Source organism: Chanodichthys erythropterus, chromosome 18 (genome assembly GCF_024489055.1).
Source record: "Chanodichthys erythropterus isolate Z2021 chromosome 18, ASM2448905v1, whole genome shotgun sequence".
Lineage (NCBI taxonomy): Eukaryota > Metazoa > Chordata > Actinopteri > Cypriniformes > Xenocyprididae > Chanodichthys > Chanodichthys erythropterus.
The window spans coordinates 3890384-3907661 of NC_090238.1; the positions used below are offsets into that span (position 1 = coordinate 3890384).

General features: G+C 38.7%; 1 protein-coding gene across 1 annotated transcript; it reads right to left on the minus strand.

Annotated features, from left to right (window-relative positions):
- Positions 1–9362: 9362 nt before the first annotated feature.
- On the minus strand, positions 9363–17278 carry LOC137007110 (b(0,+)-type amino acid transporter 1-like). Its single transcript, XM_067368425.1, has 6 exons — positions 16565–17278; positions 16220–16353; positions 15945–16074; positions 14845–14969; positions 14174–14261; positions 9363–9642 (listed from the first exon to the last, which is right to left on the minus strand). Exons 1-6 carry the CDS (start codon positions 17273–17275, stop codon positions 9412–9414), a joined length of 1419 nt encoding a protein of 472 aa, XP_067224526.1. The 5' UTR covers positions 17276–17278; the 3' UTR covers positions 9363–9411.

Genomic DNA, 17278 nt, shown 5'->3' on the forward strand with positions numbered 1-17278 from the left:
GCACTATATGGAGTGAAGTTTGAGGTCCTCTTCTAAACCACGAATTTGACAAATGGGACAAAACCCCAACAGAAGCCCTGCATGCCGAGTTCTGTAAGAGTATCCTGAGAGTACAGAGGAACACACCGAACAACGCATGCAGGGCAGAATTAGGCCAATACCCTCTATTAATCCACATTGTGAAATGAGCCATCAGATTTTGGAAACATCTAAAAACAAGTGATCCCAACTCTGATCATTTTAAAGCCCTTAAAGACCATGAAGTGAACATTGAAAAAAGCCCCCTGATCCAGATGATCCGGAGGCTGCAAAACACCAACACGACTAACAACAGCCAGCCTCAGGACACTGACACCCTCAACCACAGAATTCGGCCCAACCAAATTACAAAAGCACAAAAAGAAAATGACCTGACCTATTGGACTGAAACAACAGAAAAACAAAGTAAACTTGAATGTTATTTGGCCCTAAATATAGACTACACCACAGCAGAATATCTGAGTACAGTGAAAGACTGTAAATTAAGAAGAAGAATGACGAGGTACAGACTGAGCAATCACACGCTGACTGTAGAGACGGGCAGATATAGACAGAACTGGCTGCCCAGAGAGAGACGCATCTGCCCGGACTGTGACCTGGGAGAAGTGGAGACAGAGCAACACTTCCTCACCAGCTGCCCTAACTAGAGGAATCACAAAGACATTTTATCCGAAATTTGAAATACTTTGCCCTAAATTCATAAAAGTAAACAATAAAACACAACTCCAACATTTATTAGGTGAAAAAAGAGATTGTATCATACTAGCAGCAAGGTACATTGATCCCTGTCACAAAAAGAGGGAGGAGTCGACTAATCAGTAATGCGCTCACACACACACACACACACACACACAGAGAATTCTAAATTGTTCATAGAATTCTAAATGTTGATTGATTGATCGTTCTGCTTTTTATGTTTCTATATGTACATGTGATTGACTGTATATTGATGATAGAAATGCTTTGGCAATACTTTGTAACAATTGTCATGCCAATAAAGCACATTGAATTGAATTGAGAGAGAGAGAGAGCCTGTGTGCATACTATCCATCTTAAATAGTATGTGATATTAGTAATTTTCAATACTATTTAGGGCGGATAGGGTGGATAGTATGCACATTTGGGATGCAGGGAGAGAGAATTTGAATTTTGAAAAACTTTATTCACAATAATTCTTCACACAACTATACAAGAAAATTAATTACAAAGAAAAACCCAAATCACCTTAAAAAAACACAATGCTCAATGACAACACCAAATCATCTCAAAAGTAGACAAAAGCTTGATTTTATTTTTCCTACTAATATATATTATAGTTTTGCTTGTATCAAAAAAGATTTTTTTTTGTAATAACATAAATAATAGTTCTAATCTAGAACATTGCATAAAAGCATGAAACACTGTTTCCCTTTGAGAACAAAAGGGACAATCAGAACTTCTGTATTTAGAACAGAAATAAAAGAGTTTACAGCAATGATACCATGAATGATTCTTCACCGTATTTCCACTGCCCACTTAGATAATAGTGGCTTGTACAAAGATCTCCACTCAGGTTTAACATTTTCATCCAGCAATGGATGAAAAAAAACAAAACAAAAAAAAACAGCATCATGGTGTATCAACCTTTCTTTCTTTTATTAAAAACCATAACACATGCTCTGTACAAAAAAATTACCTTTAGTTGACAATAAGTCCAACCACAAAAATTCCCAAGTCTTTAAAAAGTGACCTGTACACCCATTATTTTACCTATTAGGTAAAATATTAGACAAGGAAAAAGATCCTGAGCATTAGATCTCACCTCCTCACCATGCAGTTGGACACCATTATGGAACAACAACATGTTCACTATCAAAAAAAAAAAAAAAAAAAAAAAATTATCTTCCTGAAAATTAAAGAGAAAGGAATATTGAACTTAAGAAATATTTTTGAAAATGATTCATTTATGACTTTTGTATATTACAGAAAACACACACATATAAAAACACATATAATATCCTAGCTTCCAATGATCCCATAATTTCTCTACCTACAAATAAATGGAATAATGATCTTCATTCTGAATATACAGTACCTTCACTAATCTTGGCACCATTATTAGTGGAGGTCACTGTACTGACCTAGACCTTTTAAAATTTTGTAAGGATATTTTTGTCATATCTAGTAATTCCAGAATACAGTTTTTATAATACAAAATACTATATTGAGTATATATCACAAAAAGTAAATTGTCTCATATAGGCCATGTCAACACTAATACATGTACATACTGTCAAAATAGGTTACATGATTATATCCATTCCTTCTGAAACTGTACATACATAAATTTTGGTCAAAAGTCATATATAAAAGTCAAGAGCTTAGGGCTTAGGTCATTTCTTATATCAAGAAGTGGCGTGGACTCCCATGTTGCCTCAGTAATATCGGCCTGTATGGGAAAAGTGGTCTGGAACTGCCTGTCTCTAGCCTCAGTTAAGAGCACAAATGCACCAAAGTGAGACTGGACATGACCCTGACCGAGTATAATAGCTATATTATGCTATAATACAAGTGGCTGCTCCCAGACTGGCAACTGGGAGGAAATGGACCCCGACTGAGGCCATACAGCAAGCAAAATCCACTCTCAGGCATGCAGACATTGTAGGATAGGTGCAGCAGGGAAAAGGGGGTTTTGGACTCGGGACAGACTGACCCATATGGTTCAAGGCAACTCAGAGAAGAAAGCTGATAGTAGCCGAGTAAACCTGGAACAAAGTAAGCTTACCTGGAAGGATCTTTGGGAGATGGAAAGAAGCAGACTGAGTTTTATCATCAGAGCCACATGCTATGTTCTTCCCACACCTAAGAACCTAAACCAGGAGTGGAGAAGATCCATCATGTCCTCTCGATCAAACCCCAGCAACGCTAAGGCACATCTTTGTTGGCTGCAAAACCAGACTTTTCCAAGGACGTTAGACCTGGAGGCACAATCAGGTCCTGAGACAACTGACAATTATCCTGGTAGGAAGGAGAACCTCCACCAATGTCCTTTTTCCTCCAAAGCCTGGATTCTCAAAATCCACTGCCTTCATAAGAGCAGGACAACTGCCAGTCAAGCCAACTACAACAATGGAAACGACGCTGCTGGACGCCCGGGACTGGAAAATGCAGGTTGATCTAGACAGGAAGCTCAGCTTTCCACCTGAGATAATCACAACTAACCTCACGTAGTGGTTTCACTTTAATATGTTGCAGGCTCATTTATTGATAATAAATAATTGATAATAAATAATATTGATGATAATAAATAATATAATAATATTGGTGTTGTTTTCGAGAGTTTGTCTTGTGAGAGTTTGTCTTGTCCATGTGTGTCCAAGGCATTCGTAAAAGTTTTGGAAAATTTCCGCTAAAAATCTGCTAAATCCGCTTGGGTTCCAATGGACCCGTGAAGAACTCTAGTTCCAGCACCTTTGGAGCTTTGACCTCTAAACAGAATTTGCAGTGCAGTAGTTCAGTCATAAAGTTTAACTGTTCCTGGCTGTTCTGGTTGGTGTTCGGGTCGTAAAACCCAGTTGTACAGTAATATTATGGTCAAACGGTGGGTGAGCCACTGGAGATCCCGGTCCAGGAGGATGTTAATGACTAGCAGCTGAAGGCCATTAGAAGAGAACAGCATCACATGCAGCTTCTTGAAGAAAATGGCCTGTTGACCTGAAAGACGAAAAAAGTACGATATATTTAATAGGATAATAGGAATTTAGAGGTGTTGGAAATGAGCAAACCTCTTTGGGAGAAGAGTAGCAGCTCTTCTTCATTGTTTAACTCCAGGTCCTCCAGCCTGCACAAAAAAGTGACAATGTATTTGCTGGTACCACTATTAATCCATTCTCCAAACCACTTGTTTTCTATAGGGTGGCGGGGATGCTGGAGCTGCTGTATCATAGATATATGTTTTGATAAGACTGAGGTCAGTGTTGTTGTTTTGTGCAAGTGAATTAAGTTTTGGAATAAAAAAAATATGACATCATTAAAGGAGCCTCTCATCCATTGACATCCATTCAAAAAACGACCTCTGGTCTCCTTCCCTGCGTACCGCCAGGGGCGGGGCGTTTGCATTAGCCATTACGCTTTTTTGGCTAAACGTTGCAGGCTTGCCTTCCAGTGGCTTTGTTTCCCACCATCTGTCACCATGGACACCCATCCCAATCATCACTGCTGTTTGTCATATGAGTTAATTATCTGTGTATTTAAGTTTCCTGGTTTCTGTTCATTGTTGACGAGTCTCGTCTTTGTTTGGACGTGTGTACGTTGTTCTCTTCCTGTGGATTAATTGAAAACTGTCTTTTATTCATCATCTTTGCGTGAGTTATACCAGCACAGTCCCTGACAGATGCTACCTTTTATTTGATTGCTGTCTCACGACTCTTCTTCCACATTTACCATTGTGGCTCAAACAGTGGCCTGTAGATGGAGAAAGTCATGTCCAGAAATAAACAGAGAAGATTAATATTGGATACAGTGATTGTTCAGGGGGAAAAAATTGTTTACTCTGTTTATTATTTTGTCACATGAGCCGTCATGCCACATTTAGCAGCTCAAATAGTGGTATAGAGGCAAATGGACAGAGTCATGCACAACAAGGGAAACCAGTATTGGAGTGATGGAGTTCACACTTACTATTTCACAAAGTACAAACAGGTAAATTAAATGACTACCAGCGGAAACTAATTAGGGCACAAAGAACACAGGCAAAACAGATCAGGAAACATGGTGAAAATGAAACCAAAACTGAACATACATGTTACATTAGTCCCCACCTGGTCAGACTTTTCCTCTGGCTCGGGCTCTCTGGTTCAGTCCTCTTTACTGGCCAGTGCATCACAGCAGGCTCAGGCTCTCTGTCTGCGCTGGGCTCTGGCTTTAGCTCATTGCAGTTTGTGGGGTGTGGCTGGCTGGGCACTGGGTCTGGAGTGGTCCACCCACTCCACAAAGGTGGAAAAATCCCCCTGAGGACCATTCAGTGGCAGGCGTGCCTTGGGCAAGTGAGAAGACTGGATAGTGGGTTAGGCATGCCAGATCTAAAAAGTCCCTTGTGTGGTCCTCCACTGAATGGTTCTTCTGCTCGAGGCAAAGCAACTGAACAGCAGGTGTCGTGGCTTCTGCTGCCTTTGTGAAAAATCACTCTTGAAGTCTTGAGGTTTTTATACCAAAAGATACAGTTTATTATCAAAGAAAGAAAGTCGAGTTATATAAAGACAACTGCAGAGTTCACACTCATATATATATATATATCCATAGAACCACCCCGAGGTGGTCAATACACACTATGCATGATTTATAGAATATAAATAGTCTTTTATTTTAAGAAGTGGAAAGGAGGCTTCAACATATATAACTACGTTCTTACCAGCCTGAAATAGGAGTACTTATGGGCAAACACATTCTATTCACTCGCAGGCCTCTGTTCACAGTTTCAGACATGATTATAATAGCAGAATAACTTGTTCATGGCTATATTGTATATCACTAGTATTCTTAATAATAAACATCTTCCACATTCCCCCCTTTGGGATTACTTAAGTCCCACCTTCCCTATCCTTACCCAGAGTGTAGTTTCACAATTCAATCTCCTCAGTTATGCTAACTATTGACTAAGTTAAGTCACCCAGTCTCATTACCAATGACCAGGTTATACAACCACACTCTGGAGGAACATCAGGACCAATCATCTCCTTACAGGTATATTTCTCCAGGTGTATTTTTCCTATTCTTCCGAAAGGAGTAAAAGATCCTGGCTCCCTAATTAAATTAATTAATAATTGAAATAAATCCCTTAATTAAAAAATAAACAGTGTTATAAGCGTGAGCATGACGGTCACCCTTGGGAAGCAGTTAGGCAAGCACATACACCCAGGTTACGGCTCATCTTCATCTTTTAATCCTCATTTGAGGTACTTGAATCCCTATCCAATGTTTATAAATCCCACTTTGGTTCATAAGGACACGCCTGATAATATACACTTTGGTTACCCTCTAAAATTACTTTCCATTATCTTGACATCTTAGCATTTCCATTTGCTTAACCGTAGCTAGTAACCCTAATGCATTAACATGAACTAAAACTGAGCAATACATTTGTTACTGTATTTATTCATCTTTGTTGATGTTGTCACAGTCACATGGACTTTCAGTTTGTTTGTTTGCATTGTCACGTGTTCCTTTGTTCTGTTTCCCGCCACATTCAGTCACCATGGACACTCATTGGACCACGCCCCCTTGTTAACCTGTTTAGCTTGTTTGTGTTAGTGTATTTAAGTTCCTGTCTGTGGTTGTTACGGTAGACAGGAGACAGACACAGATGTAACAGGTAACGGTTGTTTATTTGACCACAGTAGAGCAGAGGAACACACACAGGTAAGTGAACTGGTTGTAGAGAGGTTTGAGCTGGTGATATGAGGAATAGTTACTGTCCTTTCTTTGCAGATGGATACACGCTGGAGCTTGGAGATCGCTGGAGAACTTGGGAGCTGGCTGGAACACACACACAGCAGACGGAGCACACCGAGGGAAGGAGGCACGCTGGAGACAGGTGAGTATTACGGAGAGGAGTCCTTGAGGTAAGCATAACAATGAGTAGATGCAAACGAGACCGGACATAGAGTGCTGTGTGTGTGTGTGCTTTATAGTGCTATTAATGAGTGGAGTGATGAGGTGCAGGTGTCGGTGATCAGTACTCTGGAGACTGTGAGCGTTGTGGTTGGGTGACGTTGGAACCTGACGTGTCTGTGACAGTGGTCAGTTGTTTGTCGGGTCTCGTTTGTACTTGGATGTGTTTGGTGTATGCTCTAATCTGGATTCTGTGTTTCTCCTTGTGGATTATCTAGTAAAGACTTGTTATACGTTACTCTTCCTCGTCGTGTGTTTGATATACCAGCACCCGTAACAGAAGACCCGACCAATACAGTTGCGGCGTTATTTTGTCGTCAGTGTTTTGTTTTTTTCCGTGTCAGTTTTTTCGTGTTTCACTTTTTTTTGTATTCCCGTCACCATGTACTCACCTGCATTTCTGTTGCTCTGCCTTGAGCAGAAGGACCGCTCCCTCGAGGCACATTTGAAGGTTTTTTTTTGCTCCTAGCACCATCTACGCATTACCCGGACAGCAGCCTTTGCAACTTCTTGTATGCCGGCCTCAACACCCCCACCAAAGCGCTGCTGTCCGGGGAGGGGCCTCGAGGGAGCTTCATGGAATACGTCGAGTGGGTGCTGGTGTCCTGTGATTCGCCGCTCACAGTTAACATCATCGACGACAACACCAGCCCCACCAGCTACCCAGTGCCCAGCCAACAACATCCCGACTGCGAGGATCGACAGCCCGAGCCCACTGCAGGCAACGAGAGCCACTCCGCCGCGACGTACACGCCAGCGCACACAAGAGCGACCGAGCTGAACATCGCCATGGAGCCTGAGCAACGCGTGCCTGACCAGGTGTGTGAGTCGGCTGCCTCAACCATCGCTGAGGGAGTCTTAGTGGAGTTCGACGGGATGGAAGCGAGCCCCGCCCAACCCCCCACCACTGAGAGTGAGTGTTCGGCCACCGCACTGGAGAGAATTTTTTTTGATGTTGAAGAAGTTGTCTTGTTTTCCCCTCTGTTATCTCCTGAGTCTATGTTCCTGTCTCCCCGCTGGTCCCGTCCAGCCCTGAACTGTCCGTCTCCCCGCTGGTCCCGTCCAGCCCTGTATTCCCTCCCAACCTCCCTCATCCACTACCTCTCCAGCACACCTTGGACTCTGTTTTTTGTTTTGGACCTTCCTCTGCTCCACAGTTTTTGCCCCAGTCCCCAGCTATTCCTGTCATCCCTTCATTGATGCCTCCCATCAGTCCCTCTGCGCCTCCTCTCAGTGGTGAGGCTACAACTCGGGCCCTCTGGGAGTCATCTCAACACGGCTGTGAGAAGCCCTTGGCTCCGCCCTCTGCCTCTGCACGCTCCAGTCCTCCTCGATCCGGTGCCGCCATGGGACGCAGTCTTAGCTGTGGCCTGGGTCAGCTCACAACATCTGCCTCTGCTCAAGGCTCCACCCTGGATCACTCCACCACCATCTCCACCATGGACTTTTGCTTTTCACCTCCTCCCGGTCGGCCGTCCACCTCCAGAACCCCCTCCAGCCCTCCCCTTTGATGTTACTTTACGGCGCGAGGACGCGCCTTTCCAGGAGGGGGCGTAATGTCACAGTCACATGGACTTTCAGTTTGTTTGTTTGCATTGTCACGTGTTCCTTTGTTCTGTTTCCCGCCACATTCAGTCACCATGGACACTCATTGGACCACGCCCCCTTGTTAACCTGTTTAGCTTGTTTGTGTTAGTGTATTTAAGTTCCTGTCTGTGGTCAGTTGTTTGTCGGGTCTCGTTTGTACTTGGATGTGTTTGGTGTATGCTCTAATCTGGATTCTGTGTTTCTCCTTGTGGATTATCTAGTAAAGACTTGTTATACGTTACTTTTCCTCGTCGTGTGTTTGATATACCAGCACCCGTAACAGATGTTAGTTAATAGCGCAGGTCCATTAAATAATATTAACAGATACAATGTTTAAATGTTGAAATGAATATTAGCTAAGAATAATAAATGCTTCAGAAGTATTTCTCATTGTAGTTTGTTAACTAATGTGCTTAAAGGGTTAGTTCACCCAAAAATGAATATTCTGTCATTAATTACTCACACTCATGTCATTCCAAACTTTCAAGTCCTTCCTTCATCTTCGGAACACAAATTAAGATATTTTTGATGAAATCTGAGAGGTTCTTAATCCCTCATAGAAAGCAACAAAAATACCACATTTAAGGTCCAGAGAAGTAGTAAAAGCATTGTTAAAATAGTCAATGTGACTGCAGTGGTTCAACCTTAATGTTATGAAGCCATGAGAATACTTTTTGTGCTAAAACAAAACTTCAAATTCACATATTTTTTTTCTCCCCCTGTCAGTCTTGTACCAGTTGACACAGTGCAGTGCTTCTGTGCGAAAGCCGAAAGCCAGCTCAGTATTGGCCAATGCTGATCATGTGAGCAGCACAATACATGTGATACATGTGACACAATATGTGTGATACTGATGCAGGAGCCGGCCAATTCAGAGTCAGTGTTTTGACGTAGAACATGGAAACGCTGCACTGTGTCAACTGTGTACTTAATGACAAATTTCATTTTTGGGTGAAACACCCAGTAAAACAGTGATCATTACATAGATCATTACATTACATAGATAAGAAGAATACAATTAATTGATTAATTTATTTTTCTCTTTTATATATCATGCATATTACATTTAGTATTGTGAGAGCCTGTAACATTATGAATTTAAAATGCAATGAATCTGACAGTCCTGTTCCAGCAGCATTACAGGTTTTTGGCAGTTGGTGCCACCTCTAGGAAAAGTTGTAGGAAGACTGTGAGTTTATTTAACAATCCCGGGAACAGCTTGAAGTGAATGAAAGGGATGTAAACCACAGAGCTGCTCAGTATGAAGAGGATCACATAGAGGTACTCAATCTGAGGGTCATCAATGATGGGAGCCAGCACCAGGAACACTGCGGCCAGCAACACCAGGATGGGAATAATTATGGGTACCTTGTAAGAGTACACAGAAAGACATTTGTTTAAGGTTAACTTGTTTCTCTGTCAAGGTTTATCATGTCATATTGCCCAGTGGAAAAGAAACAATGTTACTTTAAAATCCAGTTCAAATAACCAATAAATAAATAAATAGCAAAGGTGGCTGTGAAAATAAATCTGCATTGTTTATCCTTTTTCATTAAAGTAAAACAATTGAAACTCACATTATGAAATACATGTTTTTCTCCAATGCATGTTGACCATATTATTGGCTCCCCTAGAAATTCTTATGAGTAAAATATGTCTGAAGTATATTCCCATTCATACTTACATTTTTTAGCACACCAGGGTGATTTGTTAATTCTGCAGGTTTACATTTTATGTGTGAGCTTTGTCACTGTGCTCACACTGCTGTCATTCACTTGCATGCTGGTTATGGACTTGCGCAGTTTGGTCCATTATTTAACGCCATAAAAGGCAACACTTTTGAATCAGACTTCATTTGATAAGTCTATATTAAAAAAAAAAGGTAACCTAAAGTGGTAAAATCTAAGGCTATTTTCAGACTGTGTAAGCAATATTGGAATTCATGCATATTGGTATTCATGCGACTTTTATGTCACTCTAGAGCAACATTCATCACAATTCTGTGCTCATGGGAGTCACTGAAGTGAAGTGAAGGTAGTCAGTGAAGAACAATGATCCCAGATAGCATGGCGACATTGATACAATGTTGAGTTTTGATTCAAACCATCATTTTGGTTGAGACTGACATTTCAATGTTTAATGTATGTTGGATCAGCAGTGAAATTTTGATGAAAGTCGACAGCACACATGGGTGGAGACAGCGACATTGAACTAACCGTGATTTGTAGTTGATGAGCACAAGATCAGGTCTGTATCTCTGCAGATCACTAGTGGGTGTTTCCCAATCAGTGGGGCGTTTTTAAACCACAATGGGCTTTTACCCGATTTGCTCTAATCCACTGGGGGTTTGGTTTAGGGGTGGCCCTCATTATTTGAAAAAATTGAAAAACTTTGAAAATGTACTCTGATTGGTATAAGCCCATTTTGGATCTGCATGTTTACTTCTCAGTAATCTAACTGATGCTTCCTTATTAGAGAGAAAACACAGGTGCATCATATACAGTAGTGTTGTTTGTTGAACCACCTGACTCTGGGTTTAAAACAATGGTGTATCTTTCTTATAATTTCTATGTTCTTTTGTGCTTGTTATTTGCATTTGATTAATTGTTACTGAATCTAATAAGATATAATTATTTAAAAAGTTATTAAAGTGTTTGAATAAACCATCCACTTTTATATATTTTTAAAAGTGCACGCATCTTGCTTAACTAATATTTATTAGGAATTTTATGATTTAAGTTCCAATAACATTTCTTGAAGTGCAAGTGACATGAACATGAGCAATAATGTTATACTTTACACATAGCACATGTATTGCATATGTTACTCAATGCTTGCAGAGCACCTTTCCTTCTTTCCTTTAGTAGGAATGAAGGCAGATGAGGATGGACAATTAAAAAAATAAGAAGCACTCTCCTGATAATTGAGTTGTAGCTGTAGCTTGTCAGAGAAAGTGTTAATAGCAGTATGAACTGATGACATATATGGACTTTTAAGGTAATTAGCGAAACTACCTAGTTCACATTGTTATGTCTTTTATTCTATTAAATATCTAATTGTTAGTGTGAGGAAGAAAATTTAAAACAGCTTTTAAATATCAGTCTACATATGTGGGGGACATCAGTTATGCTCATCTTAGCTTGCTCCTTTTAAGTTATTTTGAATAAACAGCTAATTATTTCATGAAGCACATACAAAAGACCTGAACCGGAAGCGATCTGATCTGCTTTACAGAATACGGAAGTTAGGTTGCGCATAACCCCCATTAAATTTGAGGAATGTAACTGAGCTCCATTCAATTCAGTCTGTTCCCACTGAAACACAAAAACTACACCTCGTGTTTGAGAGAGTGACTGACATGACTATTTTGTGATATTTACACAGATTAAGGTCTACATAAGGTGAATCTGCAGCTTTAAAGAAATTTTCATTAAAGAAAAGAAAAAAAAAATGTATTGCTTGACTGCTATGCAGTTTCACAGAAAATGAACTGAGATTTTTGTAATGGCAATAATTCAGCAGTGTTTATAGCTCTTCATGCAGAGTTTAGCTTCAACACACCTGTCTGGTGTTTTCATTGATCCTAATGACCTTGATTCGCTGTTTCAGGTGTGTTTAATTAGGGCTGGAGATAAACTTGGGTGGAAAGATTGGACACCTTCCTATAGTGTTATTGAAGTGTTATAAATAATGAATATTCTGTGTTTAACAGTTTATAAAAAGTGAATTATATTGTGTATAACATATTAACATTCTTAAATGTGACTGTATGTTTGACAACTGAATTGACCTGCTCTAAAGAAACATCATGCTTTCTTTTTCAGATTTCAGGGAACCTGTAGGAAAAGAGGCAGTGGTCTGATGCAAGCCAGATTTGGAAAACTGGACCACTTGTATTTATGATGACACAAGACTTCTGATAGTAATGATATTTTTAACAGCTGTTATGCCTTTTTTCTATTTCGTCCCACTCTTAAAGAATTTAATCTTCTATCTCTTTGTCATTGATTGTGTTAAACTGTCAAATAAAATAAACTGACTCAGCTGCTGGAAAGTTGTCATTTTATGTTTAAATGGTTTTCCCCAAACTTTGAAATGGTTGTTGACGTATCATTGAAGTGTAGCTGAAAATAATATTAATGTTGTTTCAAAATTAACATCAGATCTCAACATTATTTTATGTTGACATTTCAGTTGAATTTTCAGTGTTTCAACAAAGGTGATTTAAAATAAACATCACATTAATATTGATCAAACGCTATTACTAATGATTATTTTAGTTCATTTCAATATTGATTAAACAGCAGTGATGTATAATCAACATTACAGAGTAACGTTGATTCATTAACATTACAATTGATTGTTTTTGTTAATTTTAATATTGATTCAACATCGGTAAGGTAGAATCAGTCATAGTGTAGCGTTGATTCAACAATATTACCATTGATTATTTTTGTTAATTTCAATATTGATTCAGCATCAGTGATGTGGAATCAATCATAGCGTAATGTTGATTCAATAGCATTACCATGGTTTTTTTTTATTCACCATTTTTTCAACATTAAATGCGGGTGCAAACGTGATATTGAACTAACATCACTTCATAATGTTGAAACAATAATATTACCATTGATTTGTGGTTGAAATCTCAACATTGCTTCAACATTACCTGAGGGTTTAAGAGTGATACTAAAGCAACATCACTTTGTAACGTTAATTCAATGCAAACAGATTTGACACATCAACACTGACTCAACATTTTTCAATGATTACATGCTATCTGGGATGTGTCAGTGATGTGTCACAGCCTTATATACAAGCAAAACACAAGGGCTTGTATAATTGTTCTCTTTTTTGCATCCTCGTCGTTGTTTTTTAATATGGGCTGTGCATAAATTCGCTGGCTTTAACGGCAGATCACACTATAAATAAACACATAATCACTTACTTTAACGTTCTTGCTTACTTCTGTATTACAGCGAGCTGCGTGACGTCTTTTTATCGCTCTTTTGCACACATGGTCAGTTCAGGACCATGATCTGTTCACACTGGAAACTGATACTGGGCACATTTAAAACAACAATGTGAACAGCTAAACAAAAATATCGGATCTAAACAATAATTTGGAAATAATCACCAAGGCTTGCAGTGTGAACGTAGCCTACATTAACTGGTTTTATTCAAGTCAAAAGTAGTTTTTAACATCACTGAATAAATCTAAATAGATTTCATTTTATATCAACGAAACATTTTTATGGGTTAAATCAGGTAAAAACTCTTTAAGTTAATATTTGCAGGTTACCACTGTTTAAAGTGTAAAAAGTCATATCTTGGCTGTTCTACAAACAAGTAATTCATGTTGAGTGCAAGACTAGAAGATCCTCAGATACTTTGATCTTCTGAAATACAGACAATACAAAGACAGTGTTTAGCATACAGGCATCTGTTTCCATAACCCACACGGGTGTAGACACGGGAAAGCTTCTTTCTGTCCTGTCCTTCCTACACATTTGTTCCCTCTCACCCACTTCCTTCCTTTTACCCTTCCTTCCTTTTACTTAGTTTACTCAAAGTGGTTAAATGCAAAAGCCCTGCAACCAAATAATGAACTGGAAATGCAGTAACTTGTGAGTTGAAGTACAAAGAAAAGGCAGAACAATGCAAGCTTCAGTCACTATTTTTCAGGACAGTGGTCCATACATGAGTACCTTCAGGGAAAAGCTTCCATTGTGAAGCATGTAACCATCTAAAGGCTTTTTGCCCAGTACAGCAGATGATTTGAATTTCCCACATTCAGGTAAACACAATAACACACATTTGCAATGAATGAATGAATGAATGAATGAATGGGTTAATGAATGGGTTAATGAATAAAGGGATCAGGAATGGGTGTTCTCACCGTAATTGCCCGGGGAAGTTCAGGTTTCTTGATTTTTAAATACAGAAGACCTGATAATGTCATCCCATAGAAGAACCAGGAAGTAAAGCTAGAAAACAAATGGAATAATGTTAGAGAAACAATTCTGGCCAATTTCCAGGCTTAAAACAGTTTTTGCGTAAAGGAGATTCGAATTATCATGGCCCAAATTAAAAATTCTCCAATAAACTTCAGAACACGCTTATGAACATGTGATCAGGGTCACATTAATTCACATACTTCCATTAGCTGAAGCTTCTGTTTTTCTTAAGAAAAACTGAATTCTTTTAAAGTATGTGTTAATGACACTGTTTTATCTGAGTTTTGTTGAATCTGTTATTTCTTTACTGTGTTTAATGTAGTATGGTTTGATTGTATTAGCATGTTTGGTAAAATCAGAATGACTAAGCTGGTTAAGACCACCTTCAATGTAATCGAAATTCAACAGTCAATGCTTCAAGATATTTTTAAAGGACGTTTTGTTAAAAAAAAGATTAATATTATATTTATTTCTTTGTTTTAAATGTTTGATGGAGTACTAAGATATGCATGTCAATGTGATGAGTGGCACCTATGCAAACTAATTTTCCTAAGAGATGAGTAAAACTGAACTGAACTAATGCAGAAAGGTTATGCAAAATCAGGCACTATACCTGAAGAAGTTGATTATGCCCTGGAAGTCTCCCGGAATGAGAACAATAAGAGAAATGATTGTGTTGAAAATGAGGGCTGGAGAGGGAGTACGTCTGTGCATGTGAGCCATGGCCAGGATGTCTGGCTGAAAGAAAAAGAACATTTTTGATCAAACATAACTGAACATTAAACATTAACATTAAACATCATGCTGAGAACTAAAAAACCTCTGCCCAGTTTCAGTTAATGCAACAAAAATCATTCATGTAAACCCAACACAAATTAAGTAAACTTCAATTTTAAATGACTGAACTCAATGAAATTAAGTTAGCACAAAATGTATAACAATTGTGTTGCTTTAGCTCATTTCAATTAAGTCATTTGAACAAGCATTTTTTCAGTATGTAAATACTGGTTTAGAAGTGTGACATACAGGTTTTAGAACAATACATTCTTTGTGCATTTAATGTGCATTTATTTAATAAATAAATGTAATAAATGCAAATAAATGTTTCTCACTGAACTTTATATTCATCAAAGAATCCTGAAAAAAGTATCACAATTTCCACAAAAAAATGCTAAGCAGCACATCTGTTTTCAACATTGATAATAGCAAGAAGAAATGTTTCTTGATCAGCAAATCATCATATTAGAATGATTTCTGAAGGATCATGTGACACTGAAGACTGGAGTAATGATGCTGAAAATTCAGTGTTGCCATCACAGGAATAAATTACATTTTAAAATAAATAAATTTTAAAATATCGTATTACCATAAACCGGCACATGTCTAACATAAACCCGCGTTTGCTCTGTCTCGCACTTGTTAATGTTGTATTGTTTGAAAACAAATACTGGAACACACCATTTTTTAATAGTTAACTTTTTAATAGTTAACAATGTCCAAAGGTCTTTGTGGCAATTATTAATGAATGATGTATTTGATTATATTTAAAAGGCAATTTATCAATATTAAAAACTAATTTGCCCCACTTTTTCTGAAACCACACTATGTTTGATTATTAAAATATAACAAAGTGTGAAGAATTCTGCATTACAGTCAAACGACTGATTTGACCCCCCTACTATTTTCAGTTATTTTCAAGGCAATTTTTCTTACCATGTGTCCCTCTCTTGCTGCTACGTAACACACTCGTCCTCCACTGAAAAAAGATCCATTTAGAGAACCAAAGGCTGAGAATGCTGCAGCAACAGACATCACCCAGCCCCATCCTCCTAATACTTTATTCCTTTCACAAGAAACAAATAAGTGCTTACACATCATAAAACAAAAATCCCAAGAATATGGCATTTTTAATGGGTTTGAGCACATCACGCTAAATCACACAATTATATAATCTAAAAAGATATACTGAATAGTGCTCAGAACCTTACCCCCAAGTGACAGCTACTGCACTGGAGGAAATCATCTCTGAGGGGGTCATAACTACCAGATAACTGACATTGACTAGTAGGTACAGAATCGTTACCATGGGAATAGCAATCATCAGGGCCCGTGGCAGGTTTACCTGAAAGACAAAATCACTTTATAAATGAGATTATTATACTGATAAACAACACAATTTAGCAGTTTTATGAGACATCTCCACATTTATCACCTTAATCATATAATGACATTCTTATTTTAATACTAATATTCTTACTTCAAGTCTTTAATACTTCACTTCATCTGCTATGTCAACACTGTCAAAATCATAACATTGCAGAACTCAATCTCACCTCTGGTCTTTTCAACTCCTCGGTAACATTGTTTAAGTTGTACCATCCAGAATACGACCACAGGCACTGATATAGTGCCATTCCAACGGTACTAATGCCAAGCTTTGTGTCTGCAAAGGCACTTTCTAGATTGGAGAGGCTTCCATAGTTTCCCTGTACAAGTGTTACTATTCCTCCAATAGCTATTATCATTAGACCTACAAATTTGGCCACCATAAAGACCACCTGAGTCGCCATGGTAAAACGTATATTTAACATGTTGATAGTTGCAATCACCAAGATACATGCTGCGGCAATACACTTTACCACTAGTATGGGTGGTGTACAGCTTGGGTAAAATGGTGCCACAACATACTTAGCAAAGCTCAGAGAACCAGCTATAGTCGCAAATGGCCTCATCACAAACATGGTTGTAAAGACCACAAAGAATGCAGGACAAGGTCCATAAATTCGCAGGATATAGATGTAGTTGCCCCCTGATTCTCTGATAATGGTTCCCATCTCAGCATATGAGAAAGCAGCAAACATGCATACTATACCACACACTGCCCAGACGATCAAGCTCGCCCCTGAACTCCCAACGTACACCAGTACAAACTGTGGAGACATAAAAATTCCTGAACCTATCATGATGCCTGCAACCAAAGAGACAGCACTGGTGAGCCCCAACTCCCGTCTTAAAGTCAGCTTTTCGTTTTTTATATTTTTCATTGT

What these genes read in the sequence shown, in the direction of transcription:
- LOC137007110 (XM_067368425.1), bottom strand. Translation starts at nt 17,275, where the DNA reads ATGAAAAATATAAAAAACGAAAAGCTGACTTTAAGACGGGAGTTGGGG. An exon ending in CAGCAAGAGAGGGACACATG is followed by an intron (nt 14,970 to 15,944) that starts GTAAGAAAAATT and finishes TTTTTCTTTCAG; the next exon opens with CCAGACATCCTGGCCATGGC. An exon ending in AACTTCCCCGGGCAATTACG is followed by an intron (nt 9,643 to 14,173) that starts GTGAGAACACCC and finishes TACTCTTACAAG; the next exon opens with GTACCCATAATTATTCCCAT.